At 35.7% G+C, this 21,857-nt stretch overlaps 3 protein-coding genes across 3 annotated transcripts; all 3 read left to right on the forward strand.

The window, feature by feature from the left end:
- The first annotated feature begins 1,686 nt into the window (after positions 1-1,686).
- On the forward strand, positions 1,687-9,104 carry LOC125202555 (putative lysine-specific demethylase JMJ16). The gene is made up of 13 exons (XM_048100969.2): positions 1,687-1,854; positions 2,454-2,513; positions 3,612-3,883; positions 3,966-4,037; positions 4,201-4,278; positions 4,393-4,902; positions 5,002-5,226; positions 5,364-5,525; positions 5,708-6,076; positions 6,235-7,786; positions 7,872-7,975; positions 8,328-8,525; positions 8,685-9,104. The coding sequence occupies exons 3-13, from the start codon at positions 3,647-3,649 to the stop codon at positions 8,781-8,783; spliced, it is 3,606 nt and encodes a 1,201-aa protein (XP_047956926.1). The 5' UTR covers positions 1,687-1,854; positions 2,454-2,513; positions 3,612-3,646; the 3' UTR covers positions 8,784-9,104.
- A 1,427-nt stretch (positions 9,105-10,531) lies between these two features.
- On the forward strand, positions 10,532-17,314 carry LOC125202285 (serine/threonine protein phosphatase 2A regulatory subunit B''beta-like). Its single transcript, XM_048100662.2, has 13 exons — positions 10,532-11,042; positions 12,114-12,353; positions 12,477-12,582; positions 12,672-12,771; positions 13,235-13,340; positions 13,437-13,527; positions 13,905-14,046; positions 14,327-14,474; positions 14,598-14,707; positions 15,205-15,361; positions 15,837-15,962; positions 16,051-16,201; positions 16,893-17,314. The coding sequence occupies exons 1-12, from the start codon at positions 10,893-10,895 to the stop codon at positions 16,189-16,191; spliced, it is 1,617 nt and encodes a 538-aa protein (XP_047956619.1). The 5' UTR covers positions 10,532-10,892; the 3' UTR covers positions 16,192-16,201; positions 16,893-17,314.
- A 928-nt stretch (positions 17,315-18,242) lies between these two features.
- LOC125202287 (large ribosomal subunit protein uL30y-like) lies at positions 18,243-20,175 on the forward strand. Its single transcript, XM_048100663.2, has 7 exons — positions 18,243-18,386; positions 18,819-18,996; positions 19,094-19,191; positions 19,281-19,338; positions 19,478-19,557; positions 19,637-19,739; positions 19,827-20,175. The coding sequence occupies exons 2-7, from the start codon at positions 18,820-18,822 to the stop codon at positions 20,040-20,042; spliced, it is 732 nt and encodes a 243-aa protein (XP_047956620.1). The 5' UTR covers positions 18,243-18,386; position 18,819; the 3' UTR covers positions 20,043-20,175.
- Positions 20,176-21,857: the final 1,682 nt, after the last annotated feature.

Genomic DNA, 21,857 nt, shown 5'->3' on the forward strand with positions numbered 1-21,857 from the left:
CAATCAAATATCAAAATACGATGACTCAATTAGAAAAATGTAAAAATATTACTACTTCCGTTCTCCAAATATTGTCCCACTTTGATCTGGCATGGGTTTTAAGATATATAATGAAAAGTGAGTTGAAAAAGTTAGATGAAATGTGAGTCTTACTTTTATATATTAGTTTTATAATAAAATGTGAATAGGAATGAGAGTTAGTGGAATATAAGGTTCACTATCAAAAATGGTAAAAATTAAAGTATGACAAACTTTCAGGGACGAAGGTAAATGGTAAAAATTAAAGTATGACAAACTTTCAGGGACGAAGGTAGTAGTATATTTTATATGTTTTATGCTTATAAAGTTTTTATTGACAAAAACTAGAAAGTCAAACAAACCTTTTAATACAAGCACCTAATTTTCTGCAAATAAATATAATATTTCATTCCTTTTTGGGTTGTTTTAGTATAATTGGGTTAATTTATTTTTTGGCAAAGAACAATAAATATTTTCTTTCTTAATTTGTTCTTTCTTTTACTTGATTCTCTTGATTTCTCTACTTAATTCTCTTTACACAATAAATCTAATTAACCAAATCTATAAATGAAAATACATGAATCCTGCAATATTTTCAGAAAATACCAATTAATGATAATGTATAGAATCTTCAAAGGAAAACAATATTCAAAAGTGTGCATTGCATTGAATATACTACGGATAAAAAAGATAATCTCATGTGTGTCCCACCACATTGCGTAGGTAGTTTAAATAATGTTTAATCACTATTATTAATTTATAAATCAATTCAATTAATACATAATCAGCACGATTAATACCTTTAGCAATATTTAATCAATGCACAAAATGTGTGCACGCGTGTCGAAGAACGAAGTGTGTCAAAATAAAATAATAACAAAACATGTAAAAGGATATTGCCGATATTATGATTATTATCACATTCAAATTGTCGATATTTAATTATTATTCTTCTCAAATTCCAATGCCAATGAAACTATCAAAAGATAAGTATTTTACTCCAATATTTATCACATAAATCCTTTATATGTCTCTAACAATATTCTAACTCTGCTCGAGATTCTCTCATATTGAATTGATTCGAAATTATTTAAGAGTGCTGGAAATTTATCCATTTTTTTCTGAATAATATTTCTAAGAATTAATATTATCTAATTCATTAAAAGAAACATCATTAATATATCAAAATTATCCAATATTATACCATTATTCAAGAATACTTACATTTACTATTTAAGTGAATAATATTCGTAAGAATAAATATTACTCCCTCCGACCCACAAAGATTGTCCCTTTTTTCCATTTATGTCCATCACACAATATTTATCTCATTTCATTTTTTATCATTTTTAATAGTGGATCTCATATTCCACTAACTCATTTCTACTCACATATTATTATAAAATTAATAGTATATAAAAGTAGGATTCACATTGCACTAACTTTTTAAACTCATTTTTCATCACGTTTCTTAAAGTCCATGTTCGATCAAAGTGAGATCATCTTTATGGAACGGAAGGAGTATCTAATTTATCAAATCAAATATTACTAATATATCGAGAGCAAGAGAGGCCCAACCCATAAAAAAGAATAGTGAAACGTAACGCTATAAAAAGCAAAACATATATAGTAGTAGTAAATAATTACAGTCAAATTATATCAAAATTTCTTCAAATTTAGGTCCATGCCTTTTCCAATCCTTTTCTAATCGAATTATAATCTTGTAAACAAAATCCCTAATCTAATTCACACTATTTATACATCACATTTCGATTTTCCCCCTAAAGAAGTTCATCAATTAAACCAACGATCAACGGTATTCCAAAATAAATAAAGGTCAGTTTCTGGATTTTGAGCATTTGCATTTGCTAAATATCAAAAGCAGCATCTTTACTGTTTAAAGTGATACCAAACTTTTAGTGTATGATTATCTGGAAAAATAAATTGGCAATAAATTCCAACTGTAGAGAAAGGGGTTTTCCAAATTAGGTTAGTTAATTATGAAAATTTCCCCAATTTATATTGCCTGCCTGCCTTGAACAAATTCATGGGCTGCCCATGGTTTTGAGGTTGCTTGTTTTCTGTGATTATAGCTCTTTTCCATGTGATCTCTCATTACAATTCCAGTATTTACACAAGAAAAGTTGTGAAAATTGGGATAAAATAAAATTGGGAAATTATTTGAATCAGGGCTGTTTAAGTAAGTGAGATGTGTTGATGGTGTTGGGTTTGTTTGTTTAGCTGGGACCATATGTATAAATGTTGGTTGAATTAGGGTTTGGTCTGTATTTGGTGACTCCTTTTCACTGTTAGTGTTTTTTCTCCTTTTGGGATCTTTTTACTGTGCCTTTTTATGATGTGAATTAAACAATGTTTTTCTTGAATGAGGTTGTGTTTTTCAGTAGTGGTGTTTTTTAATGGAAAATCTGGTGCAGGGACTGAATTCTGGGCTCTGCTACAGCTCCATACGCATGTTAACCATTGAATCAGAATATGTAAGTTGAGAAGAATCTTTTTTCCATGATAGATCTTATGTTTCTTCTTGTTTTTAGTTAAATCTTTTAATTTTTTTAAAAAGAACTTGGAGATTTGGGGTAAGGTTTCTGGTTGAATTCATAAGTTTTACTTCATGGTGTTAATTTGTTTGCCTAATTGGAATGATGTTTTGTCGTGTGCCATTGAATTGGTTATATAACGAATGCTTGTAATCTACTACTTTCTCGGAAAAGAAAATTGTAATCGAGCGTAAACGACAAAAAATCCTATCAGGATAAACCTATTCCGTCGTGTTACAATTGGGGAAAAGTAATAAATTAGAACATAATAATGATACCAAGATTATGGCATATCAGAACTGTAGATATGGTTGCCAGTTGAAATACTCGCACTCTTTGTCGACTAAATACTGGTGTTGTAGTTCACTAAGAGTTTAAATACCGAACTTTAAATATGTTTATCCCAATGTTAGTAATTACTATAACAAAAATGTGTAGTGTCTGGGTTGATTGCAACGTGGATAGTAGTTATTTGGCCTGTACGGCCTCTTGAACATATTCGTAGTGTGGCATTTTTCGTGATTTAAGGTGAAAAGGCAGACCTAATTAATTGCTTTCCAAGAATGAAACTGCTGGTGTTATGCTGATCTGGTTCTAATTTTTCCGTGATATTCCATGATTTTATTCCGTCATTAATTATACTAAAAGGCATTTATAACCTTGTAGCCCGTTTCGATTCATTAAAAGCGCGTATGGTGTTTGCCGAATTTATCCTTTTGCACTAGTATATTCTAAACCCCGCCTACAATATTGTTCCCCTTTGGGAAACTTCTGTTCTTGATTGATTCGCAAATAAATGTTTCCGTGTCACTGTAGCAGCTAGCATCGTTTAAGTTTTTAGTAGTATTTCTATATTCATGTCCACCACGTGCTTCTAATTTTTTCACACCGCCATAAAAATTGTAATTCAGACTTTCTAATGTTATATCCCGTTTTGGATAATTTTATTGGTATTTCCTTGTTTTCTGTAATTCTGTATAATTCTCAAAGGTAAACTTTTCCTCTCATATATTTATGTTAATTTTTTTGTTGTTTCAGCCGTAATTATTGGACCTCGTCTTAAAGAAGATAACATGGACAGCTCATTAATTCCGCCTGGTTTTGAGGCATTTGCCTCTCTCTATCTGGCAAAGATGGAGGGTGATCAAGCCAGTAATTGCGCAAGTTCCGCCAACCCTTCTATGGCAGAAAATATCCAGTTAGGAACACAATGTAACAATACAAACACCAGCATGTCTATTAGGCATATATCATTGATAAAGCAGAATCAGCTTGATAGCAGTTCAAGTGATCAAATTGAATTAGAACAGGTTGGTCAAGTTTAGTTCACTATAAATTCTACAACTCTTTCAGGTTCCTCTCAGTCTTAGGTCCCTATTGGTGCAACTTCAGGAAAACTTTTCCAGGAATTGGTTGCCAAAAGGGGTTCTTCGAGGGTGTGAAGCATGTGAGAACTGCCAAAAGGTCAGCCTTTCGACACTGATCTCTTCTGCGTTTTTCTAGAACTGCAGAAACACTATCACTAGAAAACACAATTTTATTTGTGTTTTCCTAGTTGTGAAGTGCTGGGCTTGTTGGGGGTCTCCAACTATTATAACTGCATGCTTACCTTAGACTTCCGTTACAGGTTATTGCAAAATGGCGTCCAGAAGAAGCTCGAAGGCCTGATATTGAGGATGCTCCTGTATTTTATCCTTCCGAAGAGGTTCTTATTAGCCCATACCACTCTGTTTTCTTATATTTTGTTATGCCATAAGGATCTGATCCGCTTTTTAGTTTTGAAAGCACTCATGTTATTTTAATTTTACCAAATATCTAGGAGTTTGAGGATACCATAAAATACATTGCAAGTATACGCTCTAAGGCAGAGATGTATGGGATCTGTCGCATAGTACCACCTCCATCATGGAACCCTCCTTGCCCTCTGAAGGAAAAGAACATATGGGAAAGGTCTAAATTTACGACACGAATCCAGCAGTTAGACAAACTTCAGAATCGGGAATCGATGATGCAGAAGTTTCTAGTCAAACATGACAAGAGAAAAAAGAGAAAATGCCTAAGAAGAGGAGCCGATCATGCAAATGGTATTCAGGATACTAAAACTTCAGACAATGCCGAGCAATTTGGATTTGAGCCTGGTCCAGATTTTACTCTGGATGAGTTTCAGAAGTATGATGATGATTTTATGGCCCAATACTTCTGGAAAAATAATAATAGTTCAAGTTTAGGAGATAGCAGTTCTACACTTGACGAGCAGTGGCACCCTACAATACAAGAAATTGAGGGAGAATATTGGCGGATTTTAGAGAGACCAACAGAAGAAATTGAGGTATTCCCCAGTGCTTGTCTTGTATGGAGCTTTTCCAAATAATTATCACATTGACCTACCTATTTGCTTCTAGTGATAATAAATTCCGTTCTCTTAAAGGTGCTTTACGGGGCTGACCTGGAAACTGGAGCATTTGGCAGTGGGTTTCCTAAACATTCCCATCAAGTTGCTTCTGCTTCAGACACAAAGTACATTAATTCAGGATGGAACTTGAATAACTTCCCAAGACTTCCTGGTTCTGTTCTAGCATTTGAAAACAATGAAATATCTGGTGTTGTGGTTCCTTGGTTGTATATAGGAATGTGTTTTTCTTCATTTTGCTGGGTAAGTAAAAACATTCTTGTCATATGCATTCATTTTAACGCAATCTTTACCTGCTTTCCTGTTTTTAGTTTTTACTGTTTCTCTCCTTCAGTAGTAAATGATTTTTCATTACTCATTTATTCTTCATGTGGCAACAGCATGTAGAGGACCATCACATGTACTCCTTGAATTACATGCATTTGGGAGCTCCGAAAATGTGGTATGGAGTTCCAGGATCAGATGCTACGAAACTGGAGGCAGCTATGAGAAAACATTTACCGGACCTCTTCGCAGAACAGCCTGACTTGCTTCATAAGCTGGCAAGCTTCAATTCCTTACTTTCTTTTGTTACTATTTACTTCAGTAACATATAAACAAATACGCCTACTTATATCATATATCACTGGTGTTGAGTGCCACTTAACTGCTTTTTCAACAAGTGAATAACATGTAACTTTCTTCTACTGTTCGAAATTAATTGTGTCTTTTGAACAATATGCAGGTTACCCAACTATCACCTTCAATCCTAAGCTCTGAAGGGGTGCCTGTTTATCGGTGCGTGCAGAATCCAGGAGAATATATACTGACCTTCCCTCGAGCATATCATGCTGGATTCAACTGTGGTTTTAACTGCGCTGAGGCAGTTAATATCGCACCTGTTGACTGGTTGCCGCATGGACATAAAGCTATTGAGCTGTACCGCGAGCAAGGCAGACGAAGTTCCATTTCACATGATAAACTATTGCTTGGTGCAGCTAGAGAAGCTGTAAAAGAAAATTGGCAGCATAATTTTTTGAAGAAGCACAAATCAAATAATTTAAGATGGAACGAAGCTTGCGGAAAGGATGGCTTCTTATCAAAAGCACTCAAGGTATCCATTACCTCTTTAGTCGTAGTTTGTTCTTAAAATTGAGGCATTGGTACGTCAGATTTAAGGCGTTGTAATAAATAATGAAACAGGAGAAAACAGATATATTTTCGCCTTTACAGTTCAAATATCATTCTAATGTGCAATTATATTGTGTTTAGACTCGTGTTGACATGGAGCATAAATGGAGGGAACTCCTTAGCAAATCCTCAAAGGCACTGAAGATGGAGAGCTCCTTTGATGCTAATTGTGAGAGGGAATGCAGTGTCTGCCTCTTCGATCTACACCTATCTGCTGCAGGTTGCCACCAGTGTTCACCGGATAAATATGCATGCTTGACTCATGCCAAACAGTTGTGTTCGTGCTCATGGAGTGCCAAGTTTTTCCTTTTTCGTTATGACATTATGGAATTGAATCTATTAGTTGAAGCTTTGGAGGGGAAACTAAGTGCAGTATATCGATGGGCAAGGCTTGATATGGGCCTCGCTCTCACCTCTCATATTGCAGAAAGCAAGCAAGTTGCATCTCAAGAGTCAGCTCAAGAAGTGATAAGTTCAGCACCGAGTGCAATTTCTTCAGAGGAGCAGAAAAGGAAAGCGCCCGAAGGCTCTTCTAGTTCAGCGAAGTATGTGGGCAGCATTGGCTCGTCTAAGAATGTGGAACCGCCTAGTTCAGCACCGAGTGCAATTTCTTCAGAGGAGCAGAAAAAGAAAGCGCTTAGAGGCTCTTCTAGTTCAGCGAAGTATGTGGGCAGCATTGGCTCGTCTAAGAATTTGGAACCGCCTAGTTCAGCACCGAGTGCAATTTCTTCAGAGGAGCAGAAAAGGAAAGTGCCTAGAGGCTCTTCTAGTTCAAAGAAGTATATGGGCAGCATTGGATCGTCTATGAATGAGGAACTGCCTTTTGTAGTATTGGCTTTACCATGTGTGCAAAGAGCAACCCGTTTTAAAATTAAATCAACTACATCTAAAAGTTCGTGCAAAAAAGAAAACTCTTTGCAGTCCCCTCCTGGATTTGAAGTGCAGTCATGTCAGGCTATTCGACCCAATAATCCCGCGAAAGTGTCCCCAGGAGCTTCGGATAAGTCTGAGGAGAAGCAGCCATCACTTATGGGACACAAGGATGTCATACTACTGAGTGATGATGAAGAAGACGGACCACCCTGTAAAAAGACGTGTGTCGTAAGGGGGACTGTTCAAAAGGATACAATAGGTACTCAGAAGCCAGTTTTTTCCGATAGTATGACAAAGTTAGATAGTTGCATTGATAAACCAGCCTCCGCAGCCACTGTTACTCTTCCTTCTGATGTATGCATTCCTAGTTCAACGCGTGTTAAAGTTGAGGAGCTCACTGAGTCTGAAAGTTCTGTAGGAAGCAACCCTCCAACAAGTTCTTGTGTTAACATTTCACAGATGGATACCGATTCCAACAAAATTGTAGGGAGGAACAAAGAGACGAATGATTTTGATGAGGCAAACCATAATCCCCAACAAATTGATGACGAGAAAGTGAAAGAGTTGAGATCTGTAGATAACATACTTACTGTATCAAACCCATCGAGCCATCAACATAGCATGGATGGGCTCCCTCGCCAGAAGCGCCCTCGTATTGCAAAAGTTATCAGGAGAGTCAGTTGCAATGTTGAGCCTTTGGACTTTGGAGCTGCGCATGGTGCAAAGTTGTGGTGTGATAGTAATTCAATTTACCCAAAAGGTGCGTCTGAATCGAACATGTATCCTTATGCAGTTCTTTGTTATATTACAAAATATAATTGGCTTTTTTTTTTTTTCGAACACAGGATTTAGGAGTAGAGTGAGGTACATAGATGTTACTGATCCAACCAATATGTGTTATTACATCTCTGAAATCCTAGATGCTGGGAAGGATCGACCTTTATTTATGGTACGTATAGTAAACCAATATTGTTCAATCATCTGCTCTTTTGTGAAATCTTCTCCACATTATATAATCCTTCGCAGCAGGCCCAGGGACGGAGCCAGGAAATAATCTCAAGAGGGGCAAAAATATGTATAGAGAAAGTTTAGAAGAATTAAGAAGGGGCATTTAGTAAATAAATAGTGTAAATTAGCAAAAAACATAGATATGTATATGTGTAGGAAAATTTGAGGAGGGGCATATGCCCCACCTGCCAATGCATTGGATTCGTCCCTGGCAGCAGCACAAAATGTCTTTTGTGTTGCGTGTTCTGTTTCTTCTTTTCCTTATCCGTTAGCTGATAAATTTAAATTTTCAGGTGTCGTTGGAGACCGATCCTAGTGAAGTATTTGTCCATGTCTCAGCTGGTAAATGCTGGGAACTGGTTCGGGAGCGAGTAAATCATGAGATTGCCAAGCAACATAAGCTCGGAAAGGGGAAGCTCCCAACTCTGCAGCCTCCTGGGAGTGTCGATGGCATGCAAATGTTTGGATTTTCATCGCCAGAAATCATGCAGGCATGTTCTTCCCATTGGCTTTGAACTTGAACATTGTGATTTTTGAAAATGTTTTTCATATATAAGACATAGTAGTTTATTTTTGGGGCAAACTGCAGAAAATCATGAAGTTTGGTAAAAATGTTTACTAATATGGCCATTTTTGGGTTCTCTTTACAGGCCATCCAGGCTAAGGACCGCGATCGAGTTTGCCAAGAATACTGGCAATCGCAATCGCAATCACTGATGCAGATTCCTTCACAGCACAGAGACCAATAGACAGCCTCATGGGCATGCCCTTGGCCCACGGGGCCGTTGAGAGAACACTCACAGAAAGCAAACGCCGAGGAGGTTCGTGCACTTAACATTTGCTTGCACAGTAGCATCTTGACTGAACTTAGCAGGATTCTTAGTGAAAAGGATTAAAAGTACACAAAGATAGAAGAAAAAAAAAAACTTTCAAAAAAAAACTTTCCAGCCATATATTTTTGTAAATGTGGGGCTGCATTTTTTGGTTACTTATATTATGAGTAGTAGTACTACATTCTTTTTTTGACATTGGAAAGTTTTGAACATTTTATAATTAAATAGTTTCTCAAAGTTATATGCAAAATAGTGTGTTAGTTGTAGCTACAAATAGAAAATTGGTAAAACATTAAACTAGTAGTATAAATTATAATGAATCCTTCTTAAATATAAATGTAGATTATTATCTACTACCACCAAATCTGCTTCAGATTTAGACGGATTCTTTACTACTACTACTAAATGTGCAGGTAGATTTAGTTGGATTCTTTGAATTGTTTGAGAAAAAAAATGCGAAATGTATTTTTCTTCGACTCAAAGTGAATGTTTTTTTAAGGTTTTGAGGTTTTTAGGTTCTTTAGCATATGAGAAAATCGACATTTCAGACTTGGCTCTCGAATTATATTACAAGATTTGAATGAAGCAAACATATTATTTATGACTTAAAAAATGATCAAATCATGAAGTTTTGTCAAATTTTGGTATGATCAGATAAAAATATCAAAAAATTTGAATATATTTTCAACGATCACATAATGGACAATCCAGTAACTTTATATATATACATAATATATTGTTCATATTTTTAACCAAAATATATAGTTTTCTTTATTGGTAGACAATATTTTTAATTCATCGACAATGAGTTCACATACAAATTTTCGATTGTCATATCCGATGCAATTTCACACACAAAAGAAAAGTCATCATAGGATAATTGAGAACAAAGCCAAACATCATGATTTTTTTGACTGATTTTTTAAAGTATGGAACGTATCAAAATTTGACCAAACTTCATATTTTTTCTTTTATAATTTTCCTTTTTTTAATAGATTTATAGAACGAATATGATTTTTGCTTATTGGTTTTCTACCTATGATAATAAGAGTGAGATGGGAAAAAATAACTTCCTAACCTATTAATTTTAGTATTGTCAAATGTATTATATTTATATAGTACTTTGTCCCACTAAATATTATACTATGCGATCTTTTTTTAGCACGAGATTTTATGTATTATTGTTTATGCATAGCTAAGTGGAGAGAGAGAGAAAAATAGTGATAGTATTAATTTCATTTTGGCAATATACTCTCATTTATAATAGAAAGCTTAAAAGGAAAATATTTCAGAATTACTAAATTGCACCACACCTTAATTTTGTAACTATCCCTTCCTTTAAAACTAATATGAAAAGGTCGAATTCAATACATTCAAAGTCAACCAAATGATACCAATTATTTTTAGTACTATATAGAAAGGTTGAATTCAATACTAATAATTTGTTACTATATCTTCCTTTACAAAATAAAAAAAAATAAAAAAAAGTGAATATAAAAAGATTGAACTCAACTCAATATTGAAAGTCAAATATTTATTCATAAAAAATAAAATTCAAAATATGACGAATCACTTTCTAAATCATCTTTATCCCAAAATTGATAAAAATAAATCTATTTTTATAAGAATATCTCAGAAAATAATGAATTTATTATATCCACACTATTCACTCTCTCCCACACGCACTAGCACACACAACATTTGCACACACTTTTCCTCTTGCTAAGGGTTTGCAATCTCTCTCTCTGTAAATTCCTCTCTTCGATCTCTGAATCAATCCCTTTCTAGGGTTTGCTTTCCGGCGCTGCACAGCTACCGATTTTGAATCAATTTTGCGTTTGTTTTGTTGCTGATTTTGAATTGGTTGATAAGATCCGCGAGCGAGGGAAATTCGGGCTCCTTTTCTTGCTGGTTTTCGGACTGTGTTGCCTCCTGTTTGATGGTTGAAGAAGCGCGGAAGGATCTGAGGGTTGCGAGCTGTATTGTGATTTCTGAGGATTTTATTTTGAGGAAATACAAATAGAGATGGATTTGGATTTCAATGGCGATGTCACGAGCCTCGATGCTGAACTGCTGCAGCTTCAGGAGGTGTCGCCGCTGGCTATTAAAGCCAACCCGTATGTTGCCGAGAAGCTGTTTGATCAGTGGCTTTCGCTTCCGGAAACCAATTCCTTGGTAATTTACTTTTTTTCTGTTTGTTTAGTTTTATTTTTTCGGGAGGATGAAGGATGATCTCATCAGTTTATGCTTAGTTCGGCGGGTTAGGTTTAGTGAGAGGGAAATTGTAGATTCCACATGTAAATTTTTATTTCTGAGTCGTTGGTTATGGTGGGATTGTAGGAAGGAAGAGATAAAGTTGTGGGCTTTAGTTTGTTGTTGATGAAACATTGATACTGTTATGCGTAAAAAAATTGAAGTAAATGTTTGAATGAAACTACTGAGTCACTTTACTAGAACATGTTACAAGCAGATATTTGTAGAGACCTTCTCTATCACTAAGGCTGGTCAATGAAAAGCTGGTTGTATAATGTGTTAAGAGCCCATTTGGACATGTAATTGGCTAGCGGTATTTATTTGTGCTGCACTGCTCATGGTTAAAGAACTGAACTTCACTCTTCACTCTTCACTACTGGCATTACTAGGTGACACTTATTGGTTAATCTCTTGGCCATTGCTTTTGTAATGTTATGGCTTTTCTGATTTGGTTTGAGTATCAATTGAAACTTAACATGATGACACCCGCTCTTCTTTATTGGCACATTCAATCATCTGATACCTAGTAATAATAGACTAATAGTGGAGTCAATGGGTCATTAATAACTTATCAGTAACTTTGAGATGTATTCGTTTTTAGGACACTAGAGAATTAAATGTAAGTGAAATTCCTTATTTTTCGGCTGCCATGAATACTCACTTCATAAAGTGTTTGTATGTGAGGGAAAGTTTTAGCACTGTCTGTTTGTACTGTATGAAGTTTTATTCTTGTACAATTTTTTCGCAACCCCTAGTGATCGAGAGTTGTCAGTGTCACACTATTAATTAAGTACAACTGGAATTGAACGTTGCAGAATATCTTAATTTAGATTGATTTGGAAGCAATAAATTTGGGATGAATGTATGTCTTTCTAACCATCGTAATGTGGTAGTGAAGGTGGAAGCAATTTAGCTGATAACTTTAGTGACTCTAGTCTCGTTATAGTTGAGAAGTAATAGGATTATTAACATATATCCTCTTATCAAATTCAGGTCAAATCGTTGCTCAGTAATGCCAAGGGAGGTGGCCCCTTGAATGCTGCTGGAACAGGTAGCACAAATACTGCAGCTAGCAATACGCTGCCTTCAATGTTTCCTGCAGGTAGTACGCCACCACTTTCACCAAGGAGTTCTTCAGGTTCTCCTCGAATCTTGAAACACAGGGCAGGCCCTTCCAGTTTTCCCTCTCCCTTGAAATTAGTGAATGAACCCGTGAAAGAACTTATACCTCAGGTTGAATTAATTGTTGTGTTAATCGTTTTCCAAGTTTTTGTCTTAGAATCCTGTTGCTCCCTCCCTCCTCTTTCTTTGCAGTGAGCGGGTATAGTTCACTTGATAAAATTTGTGATTTTGCAGTTCTATTTCCAAAATGGGCGCCCACCACCTAATGAATTGAAAGAGCGATGCTTGTTTAGAATTAACCAATTTTTTTATGGTCACGTGGATGGACTGCAGATGCATGGTGAGTTGCTAGATATACATGTGATGTAGTCTTAGAATGTTCACTGGTTCATTACCTGCTAATGAGTTGTACATTCAATGGATTCTCAGAATTTAAACCAGTAACGAAGGAACTTTGCAAGCTCCCGTCTTTCTTTTCTGCTGTACTGTTTAGAAAGATCGACACCGAGGGAACTGGAATTGTGACCAGGTAATTGTAATGGAATATTTCCCCCCTCTGTCTATCTTTCTGCGCCATCCAGATATGACTATCTAGTTCTTCAAATATTTTTAATACTCCCTCCATCCCAACTAAGTTGGGTCACTTCTTTTGGACACGGAGAAATTGTACTGAATTAAGTTAAATGATATTAATATAAAATAGGGGAGAGGGGAAAAAATAGGAGAGATAAGAGAGAGTAAAGTAGGTGATGACATAAAGTAAGAGTGATTAGATGTTTTGTTTTTTGTCAATAGAGGAAATGACTCAACTTTGTTGGGACGTCCCTAAAAGGAATATGACTCAACTTAGTTGGGATGGAGGAAGTAGTAGTTTTTGTCATACCACTTGTTACACTTGTTCATCATCGAATTTCTTAGATGATTCATGGGTCTGATTTTCTTGTTTGTAGTTAATGTATGTTACTCTAACTTCAGCTTATTTTTCCAAACAGGGATGCGTTTGTCGATTATTGGATTAATAAAAACATGTTGTCCAAGGATCTAGCAACACAGTTATACACAATCTTGAAGCAGCCAGAGCACAGACACTTGGTGCAGGTTGAACAAATTTCTTAGTACTATAATACATCAAATTGAGTTATCTAGTTATTAATAGCTTCTTCCTATGTTTGCAATGGCATGACCTTGAAATAGGATGACTTTAAACCCGTTCTTCGAGAACTTTTGACCACTCATCCTGGGTTGGAATTCCTACAGAGTACACCTGAATTTCAAGAAAGATATGGTAAGTCGTATCTCATATTAGCACTTATTTATTGTTACTAATTATATTGGTTAAACTTTTCTTTGGTTAAAAGTTCACTGGTATAGTTGTTATCTTTCTAAAAGAAGTTTATATATGTGCTAGATCATTGAATATAATCCCTCATCTGCCTTTTGTTCGTTTGTTTTATCTATTTTACTAGTATGAGCATGAAAGTCTAGATAGCAATAACACTAAGTCTTGGTAGACCTATGTGGACATATAATTATGTTGTAATGATAATTAAAAGCTTATGCTTGGCCATTCTGCTTCAATTAAAAGCCTAAGCTTAAATTGCTGACTTTGTATGATCTGCTAATTACTGGAGTGAGATTAACAGTCCTATTATCTATCTACAGCTGAAACTGTAATATACAGAATATTTTACTATGTGAATAGAGCTGGTAATAGTCGTCTTACACTGAAGGAGCTGAGACGCTCAAACTTGATTGCTGCAATGCAGCATGCAGATGAGGAAGAGGATATTAACAAAGTCTTGAGGTAATTAAAGAGAATCTGATTTTTGTTTTATTTTTATTGTTTATCTGTTTGTTAATGATGATCTTCTTCTTGTTCTTAGAAAAGTGAATAAATAGTAATTTATGTATCTGCAAGGTTCCCATTGGTTGTAGATATATTTCCAATGTCACTATATATCATTTCTCACTACAAATTATCAAGCTGCAATCTTGGACTAGGAGCACTGTGATTGCTTTAGCATTCACTATTTTGCATTTTGCTAGTATGTTAGCTGCCACATTTTATTATCTCAATTCTTCAGGTACTTCTCCTATGAGCATTTCTATGTGATATACTGCAAGTTCTGGGAGCTGGACTCAGATCATGATTTTTTGATTGACAAAGAAAACCTCATCAGATATGGTAACCATGCACTTACCTACAGGATTGTTGATAGGATATTTTCTCAGGTTTGTTGTTTCCTCAATCTTCTTACTATTAAGGGATAGGTTGGGTTGTCTGCATTGGAAGATTGATCTATTTCTTATGATGTCCTGAACCACTTTCTAAGCATTGTTACTTTAATTTGCAAGGTTCCGAGAAAGTTCACCAGTAAGGTTGAAGGAAAGATGGGATATGAAGATTTCGTCTACTTCATATTGTCAGAGGAGGATAAATCATCAGAACCTAGTCTTGAGTATTGGTATGTATAAGATCTAAGCTGTCAATAAAAAGCATGGCGGCATGATCATCAAATCTTGAATGTCTGAGGTGTAGTCAGGAAAGTTGAGCCTGAATCCTTTGAGTACTTTATACATGTGGGTTTATAGGTTGTAAGTATGAGTGCTACTGAAACCTTTCAGGAAGCCACTCACTGAAGATTTTTCTTCGTTCATAGTGTATCTAATTGGTGGATTGTGGAATAAGTGATGTTTGTTTTTTCATGCAAGGAGCAAAGTATTCTCATAGTTAATCCTTAAGGTCTCAATATCAATGACTTGAGGCTTTAGAGCAAACCTGGATTTGAACTTTTCACGTGAAAGGTTTATAATATTTATTAGTTATGATTAGTGATTTCTGTAATCAAGCTCAGACTATATAATGCACTTGGATTTGTGTTATTTCTCTTTTTGCTCAGACTATTTGATGGATTATTTCTTATTCTTTTATATGCAAGTCAAATAATGTAGTCCTTTTCAGGTTCAAGTGCATAGATTTGGATGGTAATGGCATTATAACGAGGAATGAAATGCAATTCTTTTATGAGGAGCAGTTGCATAGAATGGAATGCATGGCCCAAGAGCCTGTACTTTTTGAAGATATACTATGTCAAATTGTTGACATGGTTCATCCAGAGGTGACCCTTTAGTAGATTGTTTCTAACTTTTTTTTCTTACTAATCTGAGTTTGTGTCTAAAAGTCCTTGCATTTGCTTTAATAACTCTCCTATATTTTGAAATAAATGTTTCTGCTCAAAAGTCCTTTAATGCTTAAAGTTCCACCTTAACGTAATTCATTTATGATGGATATTGAAGACTAAAAGTTCCAGTATCATCTTCAAAACTTAAATATTTATGTCTTTTAGCTTTAATTGCCAGAATTAAAAACAGTTATGATGTAATTTATAGACCATTGTAGGATGTAATGTCTAGAGAACTGGATTTTTAAAAAAGTCTAAAGATAATTAAGTGAACTGAACAAGCTAGGATATTGTGGTTATGAAGTTCATTTGTAATGCATCCATAGTCCTACAAGTATCTGCCTTAATTGCGTAAATTGCAATATACTTGTACCGTTGTGAAATCTGATTACATTGAAATTATGATATGCAGGAAGAGAGCTATTTTACGTTGCGGGATATAAAAGGAAGCAGACTTTCTGGCAGTGTTTTCAATATCCTGTTTAACCTTAATAAGTTCATGGCTTTCGAGACTCGTGATCCATTTCTAATTCGCCAGGTATAATGCAACCTTTTCAATAGCTATTTATATAATTCTGCATTAAAATATGCTCCTAGAAAGCTTCTCAACTATAAAATCTGGGCAGGAGCGTGAGAACCCTAATTTGACGGAGTGGGATCGCTTTGCTCACCGAGAATACATTAGGCTCTCGATGGAGGAAGATGCAGAAGATGCCTCTAATGGAAGTGGAGATGTTTGGGATGAACCGTTCGAGGCTCCTTTTTGAATTCTCTTTGGTAAGATTCTTGTTAATTTTACTATATATATATATATTTTATCAGTTAAGCCCATTCAAATACGTATTTGTGCCTTACCAGATTGTTATTCTGGCGGCTGAAATATATTTGTAACCTGGGTAGTGGAACTGCAGAAGTCTTGTTTCATGTGTACCTTTACTGCCTTTAAAGTAACGTAATTACAAAATCTATATGAATTTATTCTCGGTGGAAATATTAGGACAATAATTTGAGATGAACCATTTTTAGGTCTCTCTTACCTCCGTTCTTGCTCTTTTCACCTGTGACGTTGCAAGTGCATCATCATGAATTCATGATTCCTATTTCTTAAATCTGACTCACTGACGTTGTGGATGTTGTTGATTTTAATCAAATGGTTGATAGTGTGCGAGTGTAGCAAGGGTCTCACTTTAAATGTCTGGTAAGTTGTGGGGGGCCCTACTACTAAAATGGAAGTGGGAATTTTTCTGTGAACAGACTGAAAAGGGAATTGTGACAAAATTTTCGTGGATGAAAGGAGTACTAATTGTTGGACAATACGATAGGATTGGTACGATATATTGGCTCGGTTTGGATCAGTTTTGATGCACTCTATGTTGCTAATGAACTACACTCCACTAGGTTTGCAGTCTTCACATCATTTCTGTTGTTCCTACACTTTAATGCTTGTGTCGGCTTTGCATATTTTCAGGAGTCCTCTGAATTCCTCATATATAGCTGGCTACGGAGCATTACAAGCTGTAGAAAGGGATTCTCACTCGCAACGCTCTGCTAGTATGTTTTTGAAGACTCGTTTTAGAAATTTTGAGCTCACCATGAGTTAGAAACGTTGCCATGGTGCACCGGGGGAAAGGTTGCACATTTGTTGATTTGATACTAACAAGCAAATAGATTATGTTAGTTCACAGCCTTTTTAGCACTTGGTTCTTTTGGCAGTATCAAATTGCTTCTTTTTTTGCTTGTTGCTGTTTCTTGATTTCCCAAACTCTCTAGTTGTTGTTTTCCCCCTTTCTTGAATAATTAGTTCTCTTTGTGTAAACAGCAGTTGGATGTAAAGATACAATTCTCCATTTCCAACCATATGTCAGAATTTGATTATGTTTTCGATACCAATGCATGTCAACTATGATGTTGAATTATGTCTATGTACAGTGACAAAGCCAGACATTTTATGAGGTTCCTTTTGAAATTAAAATTACAAATTAAACCTATTTATTCAGCATCGTTTCGATACCAATGCTTGTCGAATTACGCCTATACATATTGTCTCGTGTTGAAAATACGAGATGAAACACCATTTTATATGGACTTTGAAAGTCCATACTTCACTTTTGGATTTTTATTGTCCGATGGATATCTATAACAAAGCGTTAAATTCATGTAAAAAATGAAGATTTTATTAATGTTTTACTTGTGAAGGCAAACTGTTTTAGTTGCGTGGTTTAAGAGTGGGGTCTCTTTTGCAACAATATTATCATACGTGACGTCTCAAAATTAAGTATACTATTGAAATGCTTTCATCCAATCGAACAACGTTAGAGTTGGGTCTCTTTTGCAACAATATTATCATACGTGACGTTTCCAAATTAAGTACTATTGAAATGTATCTATCCAATCGAACAACATTCATAAGACTCAATCTTATCTAATTCTCTCATTCGAATACCACCCAATTATCTTCACATAGGCTTGTCTTGTACTAGTAAAATACTTCTATTCTTATAAAACAGACTAGCTGCAAATATTTTTAATAATTATAAAAGTACATAATACCAAAACTTTAATACTAACATGGATTTATGTTGAAAATAGGGGACATTTGTATATAAATAGAATTATAGAATGGATGAAAGATATGCTGCTGTTGTCCAAGTTTCTCTATAGGAGTATATAATTATTTGTTCTTTTTTTGTTTTTTAGAAGGAATTTTGTAGTAATTTATTACTCCATATATATTAAACTGAATTTAATGAAATACTTCCACGGGTCGGGTCCGAATCTCAAACGATAACCCGAATCCTGACCCGGATTTCTTCAAACCCTAAACCCTATTTTTTTTTTCTATAACTCCGCTTCAAATCAGTTCTTCACTCAGCTGCTTCGACAACCCTTCACGCAACAGCGGCCACCGCCACCGCCACCGCCACCGCCACCGCCACGACCGGAGAATCTCATCGAAGGCACCGTAAGCTCGCTCAATCTCACTATTCAATTATCAGTATATTCGTAGTTTAACATTGCATCCGTCTGATTTCTGATCTGATTTGATAATTGGTTTATGTTTCAAATTTATGCATTTGATTCTCTTTCCAGACATTTGCATATCTTCATGAAGGTTATAATTCGCAAAGTCACCCCAACCGTATCATATAATTAAGCTGCATTTTGTTCTGTCTTTTCCTTTAAGATCTGTTCATGTTTTGAAATTTGTACTGTAATCGTTGACGCCAATTGTTGATTCCAAACATCTATTTCGTGTTTGGATCTGGAGATTTGTTGAGTTACAATCTACCAATTATATCGGACGAGTGTTTTTTCTTCTTCTACAAATCAGCAAACTGTTAGTGGAAATAGTAATTTTGTAAGAAGTAATCGACTCGATTTTGGTGTTGTGTAGGATGGCTGAGAAGGTAGGACAAATTTTTCCTGAGTCTGTTTTGAAGAAACAGAAGAGAGAAGAGGAATGGGCCTTGGTCAAGAAGCAGGAGGTTGCAGCTCTCAAGGAGAAGAAGGCTGCAAACAGGAAGCTGATTTATAACAGAGCCAAGGACTATGCGAAGGAATATGCCGCGCAGGTGTTTTTTGATTCTTTGATTTTGGCTTTTCTATCTGTATTTGCTTCTGTGTCTCGTTGCTGAATTTGCGCAACTTGTGTTGTTTACAATGCTGTAGGAATGGGAGCTCATTCAGTTGAAGCGCGAGGCGAGGTTGAAAGGAGGGTTCTATGTGAACCCTGAGGCTAAGTTGCTTTTCATCATTCGCATCCGTGGGTATGTAATTGTGTTATTTGGAATGATGTGATTTATTTTGTGTGATTGTTATTGTGTAACTAACATTTCTTTATGCCTTGAACACTCAGTATTAATGCAATGCATCCTACCACAAAGAAGATCCTGCAGCTGCTGCGTCTTCGTCAGGTTAGCCTTTGAAATCAGATCTCTGTGAATATATTGTCTCCACAGCATGGTCATATTGCAAATGCGAGCGATGATTCTAAAATGAGCTGGTTTACACGTCTTCCTCTTGTGTAATGTGTGAATGAACTTTTGGTTCCAGATTTTTAACGGTGTGTTCCTAAAAGTGAACAAAGCAACAGTGAATATGCTGCACAGGGTTGAGCCATATGTTACTTTCGGGTATGCTTCTGAATATTGGGACAGCTTGAAGAACTATTTTACTTGGTGTCCATATAAATTAGAATGCCCCTTTTTTCAGGTACCCAAACTTGAAGAGTGTTAGAGAATTGATTTACAAGAGGGGATTTGGCAAGGTCAACAAGCAGCGCATTGCCTTGACCGACAACTCGATTATTGAACAGGTTACTTCATCTTCATTTCTGTCGAGTCAGCCTTCTACTTAGCATTCTTGTTTGAGCATTTTCACTGATGATTGGCTTACATTCCAGACTCTTGGCAAACACGGCATTATCTGCATCGAAGATCTCATCCATGAGATCCTGACTGTTGGGCCTCACTTCAAGGAGGCTAACAACTTCCTCTGGCCATTCCAACTATCGGCACCCTTGGGTGGACTTGAGAGAAAGAGGAACCACTATGTCGAAGGTGGAGATGCTGGGAACCGTGAAGACTACATCAATGAACTCATTAGAAGGATGAACTAGAATTTTTTGTAAGCTTTGAAGTTTTCGGAATTTTGGGGGTTATGTTTTACTTTGCTCTGTTTTGTTCTGATTGTTTTCATGACATTTGTTCCAAAAACTTGCATCATACAACCTGTTTGTTACTAATTTTGCATTTCTGGCTTGTATCACTACAATGTTTCTCAATAAGATTAAGCTTGAGTTTTAGGTAGGAAACTTGACCAGTAAAATGTAGCAATCAATCATTCAATGTTTTAGATTGTAGCATATGGAATTTTATCAAAGTCTTGTATTTTTTAATACTAGTTTAATTCAATGAGAATCTTTAAAAATCATTGTGTAATACTAGTTTAATTCAATGAGAATCTTTAAAAATCATTGTGTAGTCAGATTTTTGTTTGTCTTACTACCTACTCCCTCCGTTCCTTTATAGTTGAATCATTTTTCCATTTCGGGAAGTTCTTTCACAGTTGAGTTATTTTCATATATATTACTCCCTTCGTCCCGCTTTAGGAGTCCCGGTTAATCAATTTTGGGCTCCCGCTTTAGGAGTTCCGATTGAGATAAATTAATAAAAAATGTCTACAAAGTGTTAAAAGTGGATCCCAACATCCACTACAACTAATAAAAAATTATTAAAAGTGGATCCCAACATCCACTAAAACATTTATTTATTGAACTATATACTTTATTCTCTATACTTTTTATTCACTTTTTACTTTATTCACTTTTTACTTTATTCTCTATACTTTTTTCTCTTTCTTACTTTTTTATCTATTTATTTGACACACTCAACATTCATTTCTTAAATTTCGTGCTGAAAAGTTACCTCTCAACTATGAGGGAACGGAGGGAGTATAAATAGTTGGAAAAACAATGAAATTTAGATTTCTGAGACGTTTTTTTGGTTGAAATTACATCCGATTTGTCCGCTAGAAAATCATGTGAATGTTGTCATCAGATGCAATAAACGATGTTGCTTATTCAATATAGTAAACGGTATTTAATAAAAAAACAGAAACAATAACTTCTTTTGTTTATGCACTTTTAGTTTTCATAAATTTTAATACAATAGATAAATAGAAAGAAAAAGAAAATATAGTATTATTACTGGAGTATATTATTAAGTGATCAGATTTCTTCAACATACTAATATAATTGCAAATAATTCCAATTTTCCTGATTTTTCTAGACTAATATAATTCAATTCTAATCTTTTTTTTGCGTAATTTCTTAGAGCATCTCCAATGCTAAATAGGCCAGCAATAAGCCAGCAATAGGCTAGCTATTCTCTCTCCCTGACACGTCAGCAGCACTAAAAATCTACCTACCACATCAGATTTAGGTCAGCCATAAACTAGCCATAGGCCAGCCGCAATAAAAATAATTCAAAATATACTACATTTACGGAATTAAAATTACGATTAAATTACGGAATTAAATTTACGACACATATACGGGAAAATTAATCCATTCCATTCAAAAAAAGTACAAAGATTTAACAAAAAGTACATGATTTTTTCTTAAAAAAAAGGGCTTCCACACACGAGCCCTGCCACGCTCTACTCCTCATCGCCGTCCTCGCCGTCGCCGTCGCCGCCGCCGCTGCCGCTGCCGCCACCCGTGGTATCTGAGCCCACGTCGAAACCCCCTAGCCGTGCCCTCGCGAAATCCAAATCAACTCGCATGCTCTCGAGCATCGAGTGAAGAAACATCTTCTCCGTGGGGTCAGTGGCGATCCTCCAATCCTGGAAGACCTTGTACATCTGAGCCCGCGTTTGGTTACGCGAATGGAGAGTGTACTCGAGTGGGGCGGGTGGGAGGGCGGAGGACTGG

Source organism: Salvia hispanica, chromosome 2 (genome assembly GCF_029641045.1).
Source record: "Salvia hispanica isolate PSC_SH4W2 chromosome 2, Shi_PSC_v1, whole genome shotgun sequence".
Lineage (NCBI taxonomy): Eukaryota > Viridiplantae > Streptophyta > Magnoliopsida > Lamiales > Lamiaceae > Salvia > Salvia hispanica.